At 41.1% G+C, this 22,194-nt stretch overlaps 1 protein-coding gene across 1 annotated transcript; it reads right to left on the bottom strand.

Moving 5' to 3' along the window:
• Window positions 1-17,904: 17,904 nt before the first annotated feature.
• RNASE2 (ribonuclease A family member 2) lies at window positions 17,905-18,826 on the bottom strand. The gene is made up of 2 exons (XM_008159812.3): window positions 18,752-18,826; window positions 17,905-18,520 (listed from the first exon to the last, which is right to left on the bottom strand). The coding sequence occupies exon 2, from the start codon at window positions 18,513-18,515 to the stop codon at window positions 18,051-18,053; it is 465 nt and encodes a 154-aa protein (XP_008158034.2). The 5' UTR covers window positions 18,516-18,520; window positions 18,752-18,826; the 3' UTR covers window positions 17,905-18,050.
• Window positions 18,827-22,194: the final 3,368 nt, after the last annotated feature.

Raw genomic sequence — 22,194 nt, 5'->3', positions numbered from 1 at the left:
GGCCTATAACTTTCTTTCTTTGCAGGGTCTTTCTCTGCCTTTAGAATCAGCATAATGTTGGCCTCAGAAAATGAGTTTGGCAATCTTTTATCCTCTTAAATGTTTTGGAATAGTTTGAAAAGGATAGGTGTTAATTCTTCTTTAAGTTTGGTAAAGTTTAACTGTAAAGCCATTTGATCCAGGGCTTTGATTTATTACTGCCCTTGAAAAGAATGTATATTTTGCTACTTTGTGTGAAATGCTCTATAAGTATAAATTAAATCCATCTGGTCCCATGTGTTGTTTAAGGTCATAGTTGCCTTGTTGATTTTTTTTCTGGAAGAGATATCCATTGATGTCAATGTGGTGTTAAAATCCCCTACTATGACTGTGTTATTGTTGACCTCTGTCTTTAGGTCCACCAAAATTTGCTTTATATATTATTTGCTTCTATATTGGGTGCTTATATGTTTACAAGGGTTATATCCTCTTATTGGATTAATTCCTTTAGTATTATGTAATGTCCTTCTTTGTCTCTTGTTATGGTGTTTATTTTGAAATCTATTTTGTCTGATATAAGTATTGCTATCCCAGAATTTTGTTGTTGCTGTTTATATGCATGGAATATCTTTTTTTTTTTTAAATCCCTTTACTTTCAATTTGTGTGTATCTTCTGTTCTGAGATGGGTCTCTTATAGAGAGCATATACTGCTATGGGTCATGTATTCTTATCCATTCAGCTGTCCTATGGCTTTTGAATGATACGTTTAATCCATTTACATTTAAAGTTATTATTAATCAGTACTTATTTATTGCCATTTTATTTTTTATTTTTTTATTTTTATTTTTTCATTCCTTTGTATAATAGATTTTCTTTTCTTTTTTTTTTTAATTTCTTTATTGATTAAGGTGTCACATATTTGTCCTCATCCCCCCATGCCATTTTATTTTTATCTCTCTCTCTCTCTGTTTCTTTTTTTCTGTTGTTCTTAAAATAGGCTCTTGAACATTTCTTGCTGGTTTGGTGGTAATGAAGTTCTTTAGCTATTTTTTTGGTCTGGGGAGGTCTTTATTTCACCTTCAATTTTAAATGATAGCCTTGCTGGATAGAGTAGTCTTGGTTGTAGGTCCCTGATTTTCATCACTTTAAATATTTCATGCCAATTTCTTCTGGCTGAAGAGTTTTTGTTGAGAAATTAGTTGGCCACCTTATGGGAGTTCTCTAGTAGGTAACTAACTGTCTTTCTCTTGCTGCTCTTAAGATAGTCTCTTTATCTATAACTTTTGTCATTTTAGTTATAATGTATCTTGGTGTCAGCCTTTTTGCATTTATCTGGTTTGGGACTCTCTGTGCTTCCTTGACTTGTATGTCTTTTTCCCTCACCAGGTTAGTGAAGATTTTAGCTATAATTTCTTCAAAAATGTTCTCAATCCCTTGCTCTCTCTCTTCTCCTTTTGGTACTCCTATGATGTGGATATTGTTATGCTTGTTGTTGTCCCAGAGGTCCCTTTGATTTTCCTCATTTTCAAAAATTCTTTTTTTTATTTGCTTCTCTGCTTTGGTGTTTTCTGTTATCTTATCATCTGAATTGCTGATTTGATTTGCTGCTTCATTTAACCTACTGTTGATACTTTCTAGTGTATTCTTCATTTCTAACTGGTTCTTATTTATGGTTTTTATGTACTTTTTAGTGATTATTATGGAACAACAGATCAATGCTTCTCTCTTTCTGTCTTCCTCTCTTTGTCTCTGTCCCTCACTCTCTCTAAAATAAAATAATAAAAATAAATGTTGAAACTTGCTGGAATGTTCTAAAGAAAAAACGGTCAAGGCACCCTAAGTTCTGCCTCTACTTATCAACTACTCTAATTCCCCATGAGGTTACCTGGTCTTCCTACAAAGCCTTCTGAAAAAAGACTGTAGAGAGTGCTCAGGGTGGCTGTAACCGACAAACCCTTCAACAAGGCATGAGATACGGAGGGTGGGGCAACTAGGTCAAACAAGGCCTAGGAGGACCAAGCTAATGGCTCTCCTGTTGGGGGTAGCATTGTCAGGCACTCATTGGGGAGACAGTGGTCCCTACTTTAAAGCCATACAACTCAGTCTCTGCCAGTCTCTAACACTAGCTCTCCTAGCACTCACACAGTAAATTCAAGTGGGTATAGGCCCCACTACAGGAACAAGCTCAGCAGGACAGAGCCATTGGGACTCTAAAGGACAATAAAAAGAATCTCTTGTTGGGAATGGAGCTGGCCAAGTCTGTAGGTGGTTGAGAATGTCCTTTCCCTCCACCAACTCTGTGCTACAGATGCACAACCCAGTATCCATCAAAATGCTGGGCAAGAGCCCTTGAGGGAAACACACTCTGAAGATCCCAGCTCTGAGCAGCACTTCCTTTCCCCCATGCAACTGAGCTCAGCAGGGCAGGGCCACCAGGAGTCAGAAATAAACAAGGACAGGCTGAGATAATCACAAGGTGGGTAGGAGGCAAGTGTTGGCTACATGTGAGAGTGGAGTAAGAATGTATCCCATTCCAAAGCCAAAAAAATCAATGACTGTCTGAGTGTCTGCCAAGAGCTTTTCCAGAAAAAGAGCACACCAATGGTCCCTGTGGGATGCAGTCAACAGAGCTTTCTGAAGGACTGTTGTCATTAGTAGTTGGAGGTCCAGGTTAGTGCACTCTCCAGGCTGGTACTGTAGGAATAGGTGTGCTTGACCCTGAAAAGATGGTGTCTGAGTGTGGTGGTGTGGAATAGGCACTCAGTGCAAGAACTTTGACGGCAGGCCCTCCAGATCTCTCCTCAGGGCCATGCCACACAGATCTTCTCTTTATGATTCCCATACTCCCTGAGTCACTTTCCCTCTATAGGAACCCTGGGTGAGGGTTCAAGAGAAGATCCAATGCATTTACTCTTCCAGGTAGAGTCCCCACTGCTTTTCACTGCCAGATGCCATGCAGGCACCTCTTTCCAGCTCTGGTGCTCTGGACTGGGGATTCCAGCATGGGGTTGAGACTCCCATGATTTTCAGGGGGGACTTTTGCAGCTGAGATATTCCTCTATCTTCTCAGCCTATGCATGTGGGTATTGGGGGTAGCCCTTTCTACATCTCTGCCCTTTTTACCAGTCTATATGTGGCTTCTTCTGTAAATCCTCGGCTATAATTCTTCTATTCAGCCATGCTTCAGTTGGTTATTCAGGTTTCTTGCTCTATACTTTAGCTGCAAATTTGGTTTGGTACTGGGACGAGGTGAGTGTAGGTTCTACCTACTTTGTAGCCATTTTGGAATATTTGGATGTTTCTTTGTATTTGTTTCTGTGTATTAGATAGATCTTTGTCTTCAAGTCTTGTTATAGTTGTTTTATTTATTTGGTGTATTGTTGGGCTTAGTGGTACAATCTCCCTGCTCACCTGAGATAGGTCCTCCAGGAATGTCCCCTATGTATGTTATGTGAGCCTTCCCATTGTGGTTGATGTTTTATTTAATTTAATATGTTTTTATTTTTTAAAATATATTTTTATTGATTTCAGAGAGGAAGGAAGAGGGAGAGAGAGATAGAAACATTAATGATGAGAGAGAATCATTGATTGGCTGCCTACTACATTCCTCCTACTGGGGATTGAGCCCACACCCTAGACATGTGCCCTTGATCAGAATCAAACCTGGACCCTTCAGTTCCTAGGCTGATGCTCTATCCACTGAGCCAAACAGGCTAGGGCAATTTTAATATATTTTTATTACTTTCAGAGAGAAAGGAATAGATAGAAACATCATGATGAGAGATAATCATCAATCAGCTGCCTCCTCCACACCCCCTATTGGGACTCGAGCCCACAACCCGGTCATGTGCCCTGACCAGAAATCAAACTGTGACTTCATGGTTCATAGGTTGAAGCTCACTGACTGAGCCACATCAGCTGGGCTGTAAGGGAGGTTTTTTAAAAAAAATTAAATTAAATTTTATTGTTTAAAGTATTACAAATAGTAGTACATATGTCTCCTTTTTTCCCCCATTGACCTTCCCCTGGCACATGACCTCACCCCACCTCCACCCCCAGTGTCTTGTGTCCATGGGTTATGCTTATATGCATGCATACAAGTCCTTTGGTTGATCTCTTACCAACCCCCCTACACTCCCCAGACTTCCCACTGTAATTTGACAGTCTGTTTGATGCTTTTCTGCCTCTGTATCTACTTTTTGTTAATCAGGTTATAATGCTCTTTATTATCCATAAATGAGTGAGATCATGTGGTATTTTTCTTTTACTGCCTGGCTTATTTCACTTAGCATAATGCTCTCCAGTTTAATCCATGCTGCTGCAAATGGTAAGAATTCCTTCTTTTTTATACCAGCGTAGTATTCCATTGTGTAGATGCACCATAGTTTTCTAATCCACTCATCTGCTGATGGTCATTTAGGCTGTTTCCAAATCTTAGCTATTGTAAATTGTATTACTATGAACATAGGGATGCATATATCCTTTCTGATTGGTGTTTCTGTTTTCTTGGGATCTATTCCTAGAAGTGGTATTATTGGGTCAAAAGGTAGTTCCATTTTTAAATTTTTGAGGAAACGCCATACTGTTTTCCACAATGGCTGCACCTGTCTGCATTCGCACCAACAGCGAAGGAGGGTTCCTTTCCCCACATCTTCTCCAGCACTTGTCATTTGTTCATTTGTTGATGATAGCCATTCTGACAGGTGTGAGGTGATAACTCATTGTTGCTTTGATTTGCATCTCTCGAATGACTAGTGACTGAGCATGTTTTCATGTGTCTCTTGGCTTTCTGAATGTCCTCTTTTGAAAAGTGTCTATTTTAGGTCCTTTACCCTTTTTTTTTATTGTGTTGTTTATCTTCCTTTTGTTAAATTGTATGAGTTCCCTGTAAATGTTGGAGATTAAACCCTTATCAGAGATAACATTGGCAAATATGTTCTCCCATGCAAGTGGGCTTTCTTGTTGTTTTGTCGATGGTTTCTTTTGCTGTGCAGAAGCTTTTTATTTTGATGTAGTCCCATTTTTTAATTTTCTCCTTTAGTCTCTCTAGCCTTAGGATCTGTGTCTGAAAAGATATTGTTATGACATATGTCTGCAATTTTGCTGCCTATGGAGTCATGCAGGGTTTTTATGGTTTCCCATCTTACATTCAAGTCCGTTAGCCATTTTGAGTTTTTGTGTATGATGTAAGTTGGTGATCTAGTTTCATTTTTTTGCATGTATCTGACCAAATTTCCCAACACCATTTATTAACGAGGCTGTTTTGACTCTGTTGTATGCTCTTGCCTCCTTTGTAAAATATTAATTGAGTATAATGGCTTAGATCAATTTCTGGGTCCTCTATTCTGTTCCATTTGTCTATATGTCTGTTCTTGTGCCAGTACCAGGCAGTTTTGAGAACTGTGGCTTGGTAATATAGTTTGATGTCTGGTATTGTGATCCCTCCAACTTTATTCTTCTTTCTCAAGACAGCTATGGGTATTCAGGGTGTTTTTTTTTTATTCCAGATGAATTTTTAGAGAGTTTGTTCTAGACCTTTGAAACATGCCATTGGTATTTTAATAGATATTGCATTGAATCTATACATTGCTTTAGGTAGTATGGACATTTTAATGATGTTGATTCTCCCAATCCATGAACATGGTATGTTCTTCCATTTGTTTATGTCTTTCTCTATCTCTTTTTTCAATGTCCTATAGTTTTCCGAGTATATATCTTTTATGTCCTTGGTTAAGTTTATTCTAGGTATCTTAATTTTTTTGTGTGCTGTAGTAAACAGGACTTTTTTTTTCATTTCTCTTTCAGTGAGTTCATTATTGATGTATAAAAAAGCCATAGTTTTCTGGGTGTTAATTTTGTATCCTGCTACATTGTCAAATTCATTTATTAGGTCTAGTAGTTTTTGATGGAGTCTTTGGGGTTTTCTATGTATAATATCATGTCATCTGCAAATAAGGACAGTTTTACTTCTTCTTTTCCAATTTGGTTAGCTTTTATTTCTTCTTGTCTGATCGCTATGGCAAATACTTCTAGTACTATGTTGAACAGGAGTGGTGAAAGTGGGCATCCTTGTCTTTTCCTGTTCTTAGGGGAAATGGGTTTAGTTTTTGCCCATTGAGTATCATGTTGGCTGTAGGTGTGTCATATAGGGCTTTTCTTATGTTGAGGTATGATCCCTCTATTCTCACTTTGTTGAGAGCTTTTATCAAGAAGGGCATTGGATTTTTATCAAATGCTTTCTCTGCATCAATTGATATGATTATGTGATTTTTGTCTCTCAGTTTATTTATGTGATGTATCACATTTATTGATTTGCAGATATTGTATCATCCTCGCATCCCTAGAATAAATCCCACTTGGTCATGTGCCGGAAGCCAATTCCAGCATGTCATAATTGCAAGAGTTTCATCGAAAGGTTGATGGAACTTGGGGACTCAACAAGGGCTGAGTCACATATGTTATCACCTGTTGGGAAGGGCTAAAGGCATTTCCCCAAACCTGAAAAGAATACATAAATTGATTCTCAGACAGTTCAGGGCATCTTAATCTACATGTTATTGCCTCCTACTGGGGAAACACCTGAACAGCCGAAGGTAATTCCACAATCTGACAATGGATTCTGTACTTAACTCTACCCTTTGATTTGTATATCTCCACCTTGCCTTAGAACAATTTGTGTTAATAAAAAGCAAGGGGCCCTGAGATGAGGAGAACTTGGTTTCTTCAGCCAAGGTCCTCTGCATCCCCCCCGCCCCCCCACAAATGCCTTTCAAAATTATGTTTAGTCTCTGGACTCTTTTTTTTAAAATAAATCTTTATTGTTCAGATTATTACAATTGTTTTTCCTTTTTCCCCCCCATATCTCCCCATCACCCGGTTCCCTCCCCACCGTTGTTCTTATCCATAGGTGTATGATTTTTTTCCAGTCTCTTCCCATACCCCCCACACAGACACTCCTTTCCCCCTGAGAATTATCAATCCACTCCCATTCTATGCCTCTGATTCTATTATGTTCACCAGTTTATTCTGTTCCTCAGATTTTTAATTCACTTGATTTTTAGAATCACTCGTTGATAGATATTTGTTGTTCATAATTTTTATCTTTACTTTTTTCTTCTTTTTCCTCTTTTTAAAGAATACCTTTCAGCATTTCATATAATACTGGTTTGGTGGTGATGAACTCCTTTAGCTTTTTCTTATCTGTGAAGCTCTTTATCTGCCCTTCAATTCTGAATGATAACTTTGCTGGGTAGAGTAATCTTGGTTGTAGGTTCTTGCTATTCATCACTTTGAATATTTCTTGCCATTCCCGTCTGGCCTGCATAGTTTCTGTTGAGAAATCAGCTGACAGTCGTATGGGTGCTCCCTTGTAGGTAACTAACTGTTTTTCTCTTGCTGCTTGTAAGATTCTCTCTTTGTCTTTTGCCCTTGGCATTTTAATTATGATGTATCTTGGTGTGGTCCTCTTTGGATTCCTCTTGTTTGGGTTCTGTGCACTTCCTGAACTTGTAAGTCTATTTCTTCACCAGGTGGGGGAAGTTTTCTGTCATTATTTCTTCAAACAGGTTTTCAGTATCTTGCTCTCTCTCTTCTGGCACCCCCAAAATTCAGATATTGGTACGCTTAAAGATATCCTGGAGGCTCCTTATGCTATCTTCACAATTTTGGATTCTTCTTTCTTTCCGCCTCTCTGGTTTGGGTGTTTTTTTCTTCCTCATATTCCAGATCTTTGGTTTGACTCTTCGGGTGCAGTGGTCTACTCTGTGTATTCTTTATTTCAGACAGTGTATGCATAATTTCTGACTGGTCCTTTTCCATTTTTTTGGTATTCTCATTTAGGTCCTTGAAGGTCTCTTCAAGTTTCTCAGCAGTTTTTTTTTTATTTATTTTTTATTTTTAAATATATTTTATTGATTTTTTACAGAGAGGAAGAGAGAGGGATAGAGAGTTAGAAACATCGATGAGAGAGAAACATCGATCAGCTGCCTCTTGCACACCCCCTACTGGGAATGTGCCCGCAACCAAGGTACATGCCCTTGACCGGATCGAACCTGGGACCCTTGAGTCCACAGGCCGACGCTCTATCCACTGAGCCAAACCGGTTTCGGCTCTCAGCAGTTTTTAGAAGATTCTTTAGTAACCTTATAACTATGGTTCTGAACACTGTGTCGTCCATTAGTTTGCTTTCATCTATCTCTCCTACTTGTGACATACTTCGATGTCTCCACATTTTGGCTACCTCCCTGTGTTGATGGAGTGGCTTTGTGTGGTCGGTGACCTATAGGGGCCAGTAGCTCAGCTTCCCCAATCACCCTAGGTGGTCGCTCTTGGTACTCCCCTTTATGGGCTGAGTGGAAAGTCTTGGTGTAGTTAAAAGCTCTGATTGCTGTTGGTACACTGGGAGGAATTGACCTCCGGTCCAATTGGTTGTGAGGGCCTGCTGTGTCTATAACGGAATAATTGCTGTGCTGGAGACACAGTAGGGCTTTGGTGCTCACTGAGTCTGCCTCTTGAATGTGTCCCTTATGAGAATGGTTGAAATCTGTTATCGTCCACACCAACAGAAAAGTCACTCTCACTCTCCTACTGATGGCCGAGAGTCCCGTAGGCATCTGGGTCCCCCGCGTGTCCCCAGAAACTGGAGTTCAGAGTGGTTGGGATTGTTGGTATCACTGTCGGGAATTGATCTCCAAGCCAGTTGGCTGTGAGGATCAGCAGTGTCTCTGCTGGGAGAGCTTCTGTGCTCAGCTTGGATGGGGCGGAGTCTCAGGGTGGCGCATACAAGCTTTGGTTTCCCGTCTGCTCTGCCCTAAGAGGGGCGGTTTCTCCGTACTCGAATTAATGGCTGCATGCCTCTGAGAGAAGGCAGCTTTCAAGCCTCTCCCGCTGCCTAATAGACTAGTTTCTCCCCAGCTGGGGCTGGATTTCAGTGCAGACCGGAGGTTTTGTTTTTCTCCTGAACGAGAAATTTAGTCACTGGGAGGGCTGTGCTCAGCTTGTATGGGGCGGAGTCTCAGAATGGCGCAGACAAACTTGGTTCCCGTCCGTGCCACCCTAAGAGGGCCGGTTTCTCCGTGCCCTAATCAATGGCTGCACGCCTTGAGAGAAGGCAGCTTTCGAGCCTTGTCTGCTGCCAAACAGACCAGTTTCTCCCTGACTGCAGCTGGATTTCAGTGCAGTCGGGAGGTTTTGTTTTTCTCCCATACGAGAAAGCTAGCCACGCAGCGTCTGCTGCCCTCCCTCTCCACGTGCTGCGAGCAAGCCTGCTGTGTATTCAGCCGCCCACCCTTTCCGCGCTCACGGATCTCTGCACCTCCACAGCTCCTGAGGCTCAGCGTCCCCCTCTCTTTTTTTCTCTAGTTGTAGGTTTTCCACTCTGCCAGCTTTCTGGTGGTTCTGGACGGTGTGTGCTCTGTTTTCCAGTTGTAGTTTCAAAATTGTTGTGGTAGGCAACAGTTAGGTGTTTACCTTATGCCGCCATCTTGGTTTTCCAGTCTCTGGACTCTTATTTAATTTATACACAGCCCCTTCTCCAGGTTTCTGAACCCCCCTTGCAGAAGCCAGATTAAGACCACCAGCGTTAATCATAGTGTATGATCTTTCTAATGTATTGCTGAATCTGATTTGCTAGAATTTTGTGGAGGATTCTAGCATCTATGTTCATCAAGGATATTGGCCTGTAGTTCTCTTTTTTTGTGGTGTCTTTATCTGATTTTGGGATTAGGGTAATTCTGGCTTCATAGAAAGAACTTGGAAGTGTTCCTTCCTCTTAAATTTTTTGGAATAGTCTGAGTAGGATAGGTTTTAGTTCTTCTTTGAATGCTTGGTAGAACTCCCCTGTAAAGCCGTCTAGACCATGGCTTTTGTTTGCTGAAATATTTTTGATAGCTGTTTCAATTTCTTTGGAAGTTACTTGCCTATTCAGGTTGTTTGCTTCTTCTTGGTTGAGTTTTGGGAGCTTGTATTTTTCTAGGAATATGTCCATTTCACCTAGGTTGTCCATTTTGTTAGAATAGAGTTGTTCATAGTACTTTTTTCATAATCATTTGTATTTCTGTGGGATAAGTTGTTATTTCACCTCTTTCATTTCTGATTTTGTTTATTTGGGTCCTCTCTCTTTGCTTTTTGGTGAGCCTGGCTAGAGGTTCATCAATCTTGTTTACCCTTTCAAAGAACCAGCTCTTAATTTTGTTGATCTTTTGTATTGTTGTTGTTATTATTTATTTATTTATTTATTTATTTATTTATTTATTTATTTATTTTTGGTCTCTATTTCATTTATCTCCACTCGGATCTTCATTACTTCCTTCCTTCTGCTTATGCTGGGATTTTCTTGTTGCTCTCTTTCTAACTCTTTAAGTTGTAGGGTTAGGTAATTTATTACCATTGTTGTTTTTTTTGTGGTAGGCTAATAGAGCTATTAACTTCCCTCTCAAGACTGCTTTCATTGTATCCCATAGATTTTGGATTGCTGTGTTTTCATTGTCATTTGTTGCCATGATGCTTTTTATTTCTTCTTTGATCTCTCTGGTAACCCAGTCATTGTTTAGTAGAAGGCTATTTAGCTTCCACGTGTTTGATTTTTTATTGTTTTTATTGTAGTTGATTTCTAGTTTTATGCCATTGTGATCTTGAAGAAGCTTGATATGATTTCTATCTTGAATTTGAAGCTGTTTCAATTTCTTTGGAAGTTATTTGCCTATTCAGGTTGTTTGCTTCTTCTTGGTTGAGTTTTGGGAGCTTGTATTTTTTAAGAGACTTGGACTGTGACCCAATATATGGTCTAATTTTGAAAATAACCCATGTGCACTTGAGAAGAATGTATATTCTGTGGCTTTGGGGTGAAATGTTCTGAAGATGTCAATTAATTCCATGTGATCTAGTGAGTCATTTAGGATTGGTGTTTCTTTGTTGATTTTTTTGTCTAGAGGATTTGTCCAGTGTTGATAGTGGGATATTAAAGTCCCCTAATATGACTGTATTGCTGTCAATCTCTCCCTTTATAGCCTCCAGAATTTTTTTAAAATGTATTTAGGTTCTCCTGTATTGGGTGCATATATGTTTATCAGAGTTATTTCTTCTTGTTGGTTTGCTCCATTGAGTATTATGAAGTGACCTTCCTTATATCTTGTTATGTCCTTCACTTTGAGATCTAATTTGTCAGATATAAGTATTGGTACCCCAGCTTTTTTTTCATTTCCATTCACCTGAAAAACCCTTTTCCATCCCTTCACCATAAGTCTGTGTGAGTCCTTTTTTCTGAGGTGGGTTTCCAGTAGTCAGCAGATATATGAATCATTTTTTCTTATCCACTCATCTATCCTATGTCTTTTGATTAGGGCACTTAATCCATTTACATTTAAAGTTATTATTGATAGGTACTTGTTTGTCACCATTTTTAATATTTACGACTGTGTTCCTTCTTGCTTCCTATTTCTTCTTTTTACAGCAGATCCTTTAGCATTTCCTGCATTGCTGGTTTGGTGGTAATAAACTCCCTTAGTCCTTTTTTGTCTGTGAAGTTCCTGATTTCCACCTCAATTTTGGTTGATATCCTTGCTGGGTACAGTATTCTTGGATTCAGACCCTTCCTTTGCATGACTTTGTATATTTCATTCCATTCCCTTATGGCCTGATGGAATGGGACTTGATAGAACTCTATCCTTATGTAAATCAGTTGCTAGTCTGATAGGGGATCCTTTGTAGTTAACTTCCTGTCTCTCTGTGGCCACTTTTAATATTCTTACTTTGTCGTTGGTGTTTGCCAATCCTACCTAATGAAAGAGTAATATGCAAATTGACCCAACTCCGCTACACCCACAAACCACGCCCACAAGCCAATCAGGAGCAAATATGCAAATAAACCCAACCAAGATGGCTACAGCCACAGAGAGCAGGAGGGAGGCTTGGGTTCCCCTGGTAACAAAGGAAGCCAAGCTTTCCGCCTGTCTTTGCCGGCCTCAGCCTCCACTCAAGGCTACAAAGTTTCAATTATAGAAGGTAAACAAATCCAAATAGAAATAGTGGCAGCCACTGAGCTGGAAAGAGCAGGAGGCAAGGATTGCCCCCGGCAATGGAGGAAGCAAAGCTTCTGCAGCCCTGGCTGGCCTAGGCCTCTGCTTTAGGCTACAAGGTTTCAATTATAGAAGATACACAAACCCCAAAAGAAATGGCTTCTGGGCATGGAGCAAGCAGGATGCTTGGCTCTGCTCCAGGCTACAAAGTTTCAATTGTAGAAGATACATAAATCCCAGATACCAGGGCCTCTGCTTGGGTCACCAGGGGGTGTGGCCAGGCTGCAAACCACCACAGGACCTTCACCCAGGCCACCCCACACCCCAAAGGAACCCCCACCCTGATCCGGGATACCCTTCAGGGCAAACCAGCTGGCCTGCACCCATGCATCAGGCCTCTATCCTATCTAATAAAAGGGTAATATGCAGATTGACAATCACTCCAACACACAAGATGGCTGTCCCCATGTAGTCAAAGGTCCTTCCCCCATGTGGACACAAGATGGCCGGCACAAGATTGCCAGCAGGGGAGGGCAGTTGGTAGGGACCAGGCCTGCAAGGGAGGGCAGTTGGGGGCAATCAAGCCTGCAGGGGAGGGAATTTAGGGTTGACCAGGCCAGAAGAGAAAGGAAGTTGGGGGTGACTGGGCCTGCAGGGAAGGGCAGTTGGGTGGGACCCAGGCCTATAGCAGAGAGCAGTTGGGAGTGTCCAGGCCTGCAGGGGAGGACAGTTAGGGGTTACCAGGCCTAAATGGGAAGGCAGTTAGGGGCAAACAGGCTGGTAAGGGAGCAGTTAGGCATCAATCAGGCTGGCAGGGGAGTGGTTAGGGGGTGATCAGGCTGGCAGGCAGAAGCAGTTAGGGGCAATCAGGAAGGCAGGCAGGCGAGCAGTTGGGAGCCAGCAGTCCTGGATTGTGAGAGGGATGTCCAACTGCCCGATCCCACCAGGATCGGGCCTAAACGGGCAGTCGGACATCCCTCGAAGGGTGCCCAGATTGAAGAGGGTGTAGGCTGGCCTGAGGGACACCCCCCCCACCTAGTTTAATTATAATGTGCTTTGGCATTGGTCTTTGGGGTTTATTTTTTTGGGGGGACTCGGTGAGCTTCTTGGACTTGTGTGAGTTTTTTCTTCCCTATATCAGGGAAGCTTTCTGTCATTATTTCTTCAAACATGTTTTCTCTTACTTGCTCAGTTTCCTCTCCTTCTGGCACCCATATTATGCGGATGTTGTTTCATTTCATGTTGTCCCAATGTTCCCATAGGCTTTCCTCCTGTTTTTTAAGTTTTTTTTTTAGATGCTGCAATGCGTGGGTATTTTTTCTATCTTGTCTCCTGGCTCACTGATGTGGCCCTCTGCTTCTTTTAGTCTTCTGTTGATGCTTTCTATTGAGTTCTTTATAGCAGCAGTGTCATTTTTTATTTCTTCTTGTATCTTCTTCATTTCCTCTTGGTTCTTACACATATTGTTGAATTTGTATTCCATTCTTTTCAGTGACCTTATGACCATTTCTCAGATTTCCTTCTCTGACATATTGCTTGTCTCTATTTCATTTACTTCCTTTTCTGGTGATGTCTTCTTTTCTTTCATATATGGGCTATTTCTTTGTCTTCCCATGATCTCTCTTCTCTGGGTATTTGGTTATGTAGCTCTCTCTCTCTACTGCATTGATTTAAAGGGACAAAATACAATACAAAAAGGCACAACACACAAGGCACTGTACACAAATGTATTCACAATACTAAAAACCCCAAATAAAGGTGACCACCAGAGAAAATAGAATTATAAGATAAGAAAAAAATAAAAAAAAGGAGTGCAAAAATCATATTGAGAAAATGAAAAAAGTAAGAAAGAAAAGAAAAAGAATAAAAAAGAAGGGAAGAAAACTATTTATATCGGGGGAGAACTCCAATAGAACAACCACTAACCCCCAAAAATGCAAACAACAAACATCCAGAGATGAATGCAAACTACAAACAACAACTAATAACAAGTGAGGAGAGGAAAAACATAAGCAAAAAACAAACAAAAACAAAAAAACAACAACAAAAAAGAGAAACAATCTCACAAAACAAGCACAAAAAAAGCCAATCTAATCAATAATCAAGCAAACAACAACAATCGGACAGAGAGAAAGCAAGGCAAAACAAAACAAAATAAAAAAACAAACCTAGAACAAAAAAACCAAACCAAAACAAAAAAACATAACAACAACAACAACAACAACAAACAAACTATCAAAAGGGCAGAGAGAAAAAAATGTTGATAGTGAAGAAAGAGAAGAGAGATGTGTTTATGGACTTAGATCAGGGGATCGGAAATTAGATACATAAGTAGGGTGAACTTTTACCAGGAGGTAAAAAGAAGGAATGGGGAAAATCTAAAGGAGGAATAGGGTAAGAGAAACAGGACAACAAAAGGGAAGAAGTGAGTAAGAGAGTGTTGGCCTAAAAGTAAAGTTGAGATAGAGTAAAATGATGCTAAAGGAAAAATTAAAATAGAATGTAGAACACTAATCCCAAAATAAAATAAAATAAATAAAAAATAAAATGACACTTTTTTTAAAAAAGGTAAAATAATAGTAGTAAAAATACTGATTAAAAATTGAATAATTTAAAAGTTAAAATCAAGTGAGGAAAAAATTAAAAAAAATTAGTTTCTTAAGTAAAAGATGAAAAAATAAAAATATGCAGTAGTGAAGGTCATTCACTTCCTCTACTGTTCTGTTTGGCATGCCTGTTTCCTTTCCAGTAGTCAGAACAGTATTGAAGTTACCTGCATTCCACTGCTCCTTCGTGTTGTAAGCCATAGTCCTGATTTTTCAGCAGGCAGTATTTCTTTGTTTCTTAGACTCCTTTATTTGTGTTTACACAAGAGTCAATTTGTGACTCAACCCTTGGATGGCAGTGTTTCTGGATTGACCTCTGGGTCTATAAGTCCTCTCTAGGTAGTGCTTAGATTTTGTTTTCCCTGTTGCACTTAACATTGGTTTGGGAGAATGGACTGCCCCAGAGCTGGTTCTCTGATTATTACTCCTGCTCTGATCCCCAGGTTCCACAAAAACAAATTTCCCCTGCAGTCTCTGAGAGTGTCCCCAATTGGGTGATCCTAAGTAATGGGCTTAGTAATCAAAAGCAAGGAATTAAAGAGAAAAAAAGAGCCAGAGTAAGTGCACAAACTCTCAACTTTTACCTTCTGGCACTGCATGCAACTCTTTGAATGCCCCTAGCACTAAGTAGCCAGCACACTGATAAAATTTCAGGCTGCCTTTTTGTGCCCAGTCCAGCTATGGCTTGATTTTTCGAGTTCCCTTCTGCTAGCAGCCGTGTTGACCCCCTTCCACATTCATGGATCACACTAGCCCCAATGGCCATGGATTTTGTGGGGCGCAGACTTCTCCCGAAACTCTAGATCCTGTTGTGCATGTTTCTCTTTCCAGCCTGGATCACAGACCTCACCTTTTCCTAGGCAAAATCTTACTTTTCCGTGAGAAGGTGCAGAGCTCATCTGAGTCCACATATTTTCACTGCTTGTGATCCGGTGTTCCTGGGTTTGCAGCTGTTCCCTGGGTGTTGTGGTTGTAGAGTCCCAGGATGTATAGGCTTCTGATAACAGCCACTCTCCTCTTTAATATGATGTGGTCTCTGCAGCAGAGCTGATTGCTATGGGAGATATTTCAGCAGCAGTGGAGGCTGCCTGGTCAGGGGAGCCTGGTCTGGTAATCCTCAACAGTCCCTTGGAGTATAGCTGTCCCTCACCCACAAATATACATTCCCTGTACATCCATACACTCTCCTTTCGTTCTCTCACTCACACATTATCTTGCAGTCTTCCTTCCCATTGGCAGCCATCTTCCTCCCCCCTGTAACTGAGTTTTTATTGCTGCTAGGTGGGGTTGACCCTCAGAGTGGCTGATTATGATTAATCCTAACCACAGTGTATGAGCTACTATGTACTAGACAGTAAGTTTTTATCAGGATACAAACCTGTTTATGTAATCTTTTACTCCTTTCTTTCTCTTACCTCTCCAGCTAGTTTATCAGAAAGTCTGTTGTTTCTATCTTCTACACATGCCCAAACCTGATCACTTCTTGCTGGTCAACTGCTACCAGCTACTATGAGACATCCTCACCTCCCACTGCCATTACTGCAAAGGGCTACCATTGTGCTACCTGCTTCTCCCCTCACCACTTATGGCAGCCTGAACGATCCTTTGAAAGCATAACTGACATCATGTAACTCAGCTCAGAAATCTCTATAGTTAAAATTTTTCTATAATGTCTTTATTTCTCTTAGAATAATGGCTAAAGTCATACAAAGATTGTATGCCCTTATGTGATCTGTCCTCCAGTATCCTTTCCTTTCAAAACTAACCTCCTACTACTCTACCTCATTCATGTTTCTGCAGTTCTATGGTCTTTAATGCCCTCTGAAATACCAGATACATTCCTCCCTGGTGACCACCTGAGCCCCACCTCAGTCCACATGTGCATGGCAAACTTCCTTAGCCTTTTAAATTTTTCCAAAAGTCATGTTGTCGAGGAAACCTGGGTTGACTATTATTCTTTAAAATGCTACTAATGTGGACACATGTAATACCTTAATCAATAAAAAAAATTTAAAGAGAAAAAAAAAGAAAATGAATAAATTAAACATGGTTTTCTAATCTTAAATTCACTCTAATATTTTTTTGTGCTTTTGAGTACCTCTTAGAATTCTGTCTCTTGCTTTTTCTGATGGCCTAAGAACCTTAGGATACAATTAACCCACTTTAAGCAATGAAGGATTATTTCACTCCAGAAGGAGCAAAACTGCAATGGCTTCCTTAGAGGAGATGTTTGAATGCAGCTAGCATCTGAAGTACCACAAAGCAGGAATTACTGACTGTGTGGAAGATGAGAGGGATTAGACTGCTACATCCCTGGGTCTGGAAGTGGACCTGAGAACAGGAGGTCAGAAACCCCAGAAAGAGGTATAGTTAGAGGTAGAGATTTGATGACATACCACCTCTGTATAAGCGAAAGGCAGACACTCCAAAAGACATCCCCCAACCTCTGTCACTCAAACAGTCACATGAATGCTGCTCCTGACCACAGTTTGCCAAGTGATTTTTCTTTCTGTTCCTCATTCATTCCTGAGTGCAGCCCTGTGATGGAAGTGGGGTAAGAAATCTCATTATCCAGCCTTTCTTTCTATGGCTCTACAACCCACTAATCCTAGAGCCAGTGCCTCTTCCTGACCTGAGTGTGTATGAGCCAATGATTTCCCCTTGAGGGCAGCAGTGGAGGCTAAAATGGACAAGAGCATCCTCACCCTGATGAGACATCCCAGTTTTGTGCCTCCTCCCTGCCCTTCTACCACCTCAGGACCTGCTTCTCCCTTTTCCAGGACATAGAAATTGTCAGGGAGAACTTCCCCTCTTCTCTAGGCAGCACTAGAACCTGTGAAGGTGCTACCTGAACAGGTGATCTCATTCCACATGGGACCCAGGATCCAACCCTAGTGTAACCAGTAATACCTGCAGAACTGATGCACTCTTTTACAGAAAAATATCTCTGTAGCTAAAAATCACATTTGATATTTTATCTGTTTTGCATTACAACAAAAAGTTTACATTTCTCATATAATTTATTACTCATTAATCAGACAGAATTAAAGGCCTTTGCTTCCTAGTTACTCAACTGGGCCCATTTACCTCTTGCGATAGAAATACACAGATCAGTTGAAGCTTCGGGTTTTCAATGTGAAGCAGAGAGGGAGGACATTCTGAGTCACTTCATTTTACAAGGAGCCTCTTACACTCATGTCTCTCTATGTGCCTCAGATTTCATAGGAGAGGAAGGGAAACATTCTCTTGAAGAGATGTGACTACATGACAGCAGAGGGGCACAAACAGACACTGAGACTGGTAGGTCATTCTGCAAAGGAGTTTATTGCCGGTGCACAGGAGCTTCAGGCAGTAGAGCTTAAAGGGGTTGTGGGATGGTGGTGAGGACTAGTGCTGATATCCAGGGTGGATGGTGGCATGGGACCATGGCTGTGACTGCGGGCACAGAGCTTAGTAGATTCTATCGAAGTGAACTGGACGTCTTCTTCTGTTACAGGCAACACTGTAGTTTCTCAGTAAGGCTACTTGCTGGTATTGGCACTGATTGTAAGGCTGTGCCGGTCCTGTGAGGTTGCAGTAGGTAAGATTCACTGCAGCTTGGCTTCTATAGCAATTAGGACTGATTCCATCACGGCAGGTTATATTTGTCGTGTAACAGAGATTAACGACAGCAGCAAGTGATGTGTGGATGAAAGTATTTTCGCCTTTGCACGACTTATTGTAACTTATATAATTAAGATGGTTAATCGGCTGCATTGCAATGGTGCATTGAGCATTGGTCATGTTTACGTGTTGAACTTCAAACCATTGAGCCCAGGTTAGATTCCCAGGTTGGGCATGGAAGGAGATCACCATTCCCATGAGTCCCAGCAGCAGAAGGAGACAAAGCTGGGAATCCCGCTGTGTTGGAACCATGCTTCCTGTCAAAAGAGAAGCATCTCCTGCATCCCTGCCCAGTTGTGACACACCCCTTCATCTGTCGCCCTGAAGGGTCCCTGCTGTCACCAAGGTTCTATTTCCTTTCCCTTCAGCCCGCCACCCCCTCCCAGTCTGTCTTGTGTCCTGGCTACTAACCCAAGCTCAGTCCCCTGGCAGTTGCTGCCCATCCCTGGTCCTCCTGTCCCAACCCCAGGAGGGGGTCATTGTCTTACCCAGTCCAGTGCTGTGGCTGCTGTGAGAACAGATCCAGCTGGTGGTCCTGGGTCTCAGGGGCAGCTGGTCTCCTCTGTCCTGTGGACTGAAGATATAGAGCAGCCCCTGTGGGTGGGGCCGGCAAAGCTGGGAAGGGTTTGAGTCTAAGATATGTAGAATCTCACAGATTGGCACACGGTCCTGTTTTGCAATGAGCCTCTTGTTTTGTCCTTTGCCAATCAACACATACCCCAGGACAGCTGGCTGCTGCTTCTGTGGTACAACTCTAATGGCAGGAGTCCGTTCAGAGCAGAGCTCTGCCAGTGCCTCTGGTTTCTGTTGCAGAAAACTGCCCACTGGCTGCAGAGTGGCCATAGATTTTTGAGTTGCTGTGGCACTGAGGGATTGAAGTACAGAAAGCCCTAGTTCTCAGAACAAAGGGAGCCCAAGGGCTGTCTTCCTAGGGGGAACCCAAGTCCCCTTCACTGAGTGATCTTTCTGATGCCCCCTCAGGCAACGTTCTCCATCTCATCACCTCCCTGTGCTGCCACCTGAAACTCTGAGTTCCTTGCTGCTTAAAATCCTGAAGGTGTATAGCAGTTTCTTACGTGTCCTTGAGGTTTGTTGTTTGCTCCCCATATATGAGATTCACTTTCACATGTTTTAACACTGGCTTGATTTTTTTGTTCACTTTCTGTGAAGTATTATAACTTGACAACAACCAGGGGAAAGTCCTTCTGTAGAATCTGCCCCAGAGTAAACATGTAGTGTCATTTAAAGAAAATTGTGCAGAGAGGGGGACGGACATCCCAGTGGGGCAGTCCTCATACTAAAAGGTGTTAAATTTCTAGTCAAACTTGTAGGTTATAAAACTATACTCAACCCTTAAATGGTATCATATACCCTTTCAACAAAAAGATTCACATCATTTTTTACTACCTTCTTATAGTCCTGTTATTTGGAAATGCCATACTTTGATTCTTGATGTCGTTATGTCAATAAGGACATAGTGGTGACCTGGTCAGGACCCCGTGCAGAGCTAGTAACACTCAGCCTTAAATCCTCTTCTTGCTGAAATTCATTTATATCTTTTATCATGAACCAGTTTTTCTTTTTAGATCACTAAATTTTTTGTCGTCACCATTACAGATATTTTTATTATGTATGCTTTATGGAAATCATTTTCATAAGTGAGGAAGACAAAATTGCATTAGATGTAGAGTCACTCCTCTGTGTTGCTGACAGCCACAGTAGGTAGAAAGACCTGTAACCCAGTGTCTGTATTATGAGGTAAAAGGCATATACTGCAGTCACAGGAGTGTATCTGGTCAAAAACCTGTTCTGATCAGCAAATACAGTGTTCCTTATAATAGTGGATTTTTGATGTTAAATTTTCAAATTGGGAGAGTTCATATAAATTTGCATGTCTATCTTATTTGTAAAAATCAGGAAATGTTCATGGGTGCACTGAGTTTCCATTACCATAAGGGATCAATTGAGCTTAGTCAGCAATTGAGTCTGTTGTAGGGAGCAATTGTGCAGGGGTCTCCACTGACCCTACTCCTCCCTCCTCATTCACATCCTGTCTGTTCACTCAGTGATGGCTCCTGCCTGGCTCCTGTGGACAATGCTTTTATGACCTATCAGCCTTGTTACAAGTGTCCTGAGTAGCAACTCACATAACACCCTGCCCAATTTACAACCATGCTTTTCCTTTAAAATTGTATTCAGAGCACACCTCCTATGATTTTTCTGGATGTTTTCTCTATAGCTTTCCTCTGGACATTTCAACTGCTCTTTTTTGCCTCCAGGACTAGTACAGATAATCTAATTGGATATCCAAGATCTGTTGGAGAGGACTTCTTTATATAAGGCAGGAGAATATATAAGCCCATGTTAATTAAAGTACACTGTAACTTCTATTTAAGTTTGTCTTTAATAAACAAAAGGAACTTTTCAGAGACTCTGTTTTGTTTTGTTTTTCATTAGCATCGACCAATTTAGTGCACAATTTTGGACCTGATCTATATTTCCAATGAGAGGAATAGCCAGAATGATGCCCTGAGGTTATTAAGTCACTTGAAATCTAGGAATATTTTAAGGGATTGTCTCAGGAAAAGACTTCTGCATTTGTCGTAAAAGCGTCTCATTTAATAGGGGCCCTTGTACAAAACCAAGAGCTGATTATTTGCAATTTCTTCAGCCCAGGGTACTCTTGCAATGTCTGCCTTTATCCTGCTGATAGGGAGTTGCTAACGGACAGTGCCTTCCTGCACGTGGCTTTCCTAATGCAGGATCTTGTGCAGGAAGAACAATGAATACTGCTTGGTGGTACCGCTTGAAGGACTGTCCTAATAACATGTTTCAGGTTAATGGAATTGCAGCGAATGGAGTGAGATTTAACTCAGAACAGAAGACATTTGGTGTGCTGGGCTCTCCTTGGTCTTTTGGAGTCAGCAAGGTGGCCCTGCCCTGCTTTCCTTTTGTATAGGGGTCCTTACACATCTCCTCTGAAGACCATTGTACAAAAGCAGAACTGGACATCTACAATCAGGTGTCTGAAATGGCATAGGAAAGGAATGAGGCTTTCTTCTTTTCCTCAACTATAAGAAGTATGCCCCTCCCTGGAGAGGGGGGTAAAGATAATTCAGAAGGGATTATGGACAGGTATGTTTGAGGAGGGATAATACTGTGTTTTCCAAAGAAAAAAATTGGAAAGTTGCCTTCAATTGGAATTGAACCAATGCATATTAAGTACATGGAGGACTTAACTGAGTTCTCAGGGCTCAAGGAAATAAATTAATTATGTTGTGTGTTGGCATGTTTGTATATAAAATGAATCTATAAGTATTGTGGTACCATGACAAAGAGTATAGGTTTTGAATAGCCTTGTCCAGTTTTCAGTCCCAACTTTCTAAAATCAGAGACCTTTACTAAAAGAGTTGGTCAGTTACTACCCCACTTTGTGCCTGTCTTCTAATCTGTAAAACACTGATAACAATAATACAGACATAACAGTTTTGAAGGGTAAATTTAATGTGGAATATATGTGTGTATGTAAAATATGTTGCACAGAACATTACATATAGTAAAAGCTATCTTTATAAGGAGTATTGATCCTATCATCAAGTTGTCAATGTGGTATCTCGTACTGCTCTCACCTCTCTGTGCTGTTTCCCATGAACTAGAACAGGCATGTTTGTTTTCCTTACTCCCCAAGGTGAAGGCATGAGAACTAGAACTCAGGTTTCATCTATTTTTGACCAAGTTCTATCGCAACTCAGGACTTGGCAGCTCCCTATTTTCCAATTCCCTATTTTTTAGGAAGCTTTACCTAAAACGAAAAAGAAAAAATTGCCCTTTAACATCTTGCTTCATCCATGAAATCAGAGCAAAGAGAAACAGAAGATCACAAGAATTCCATTTTCCATTAGGTCAGTGTTAAATTTGGAGAACTGTCTTA

Source organism: Eptesicus fuscus, chromosome 5 (assembly GCF_027574615.1).
Source record: "Eptesicus fuscus isolate TK198812 chromosome 5, DD_ASM_mEF_20220401, whole genome shotgun sequence".
In the NCBI taxonomy this organism is placed as follows: Eukaryota; Metazoa; Chordata; class Mammalia; order Chiroptera; family Vespertilionidae; genus Eptesicus; species Eptesicus fuscus.
This window is presented reverse-complemented; position numbering and strand designations above follow the sequence as displayed.

Bases quoted from the DNA above. Each gene is read 5' to 3' on its own strand.
- RNASE2 (XM_008159812.3), bottom strand. From the start codon at position 18,515: ATGGTTCCAACACAGCGGGATTCCCAGCTTTGTCTCCTTCTGCTGCTG.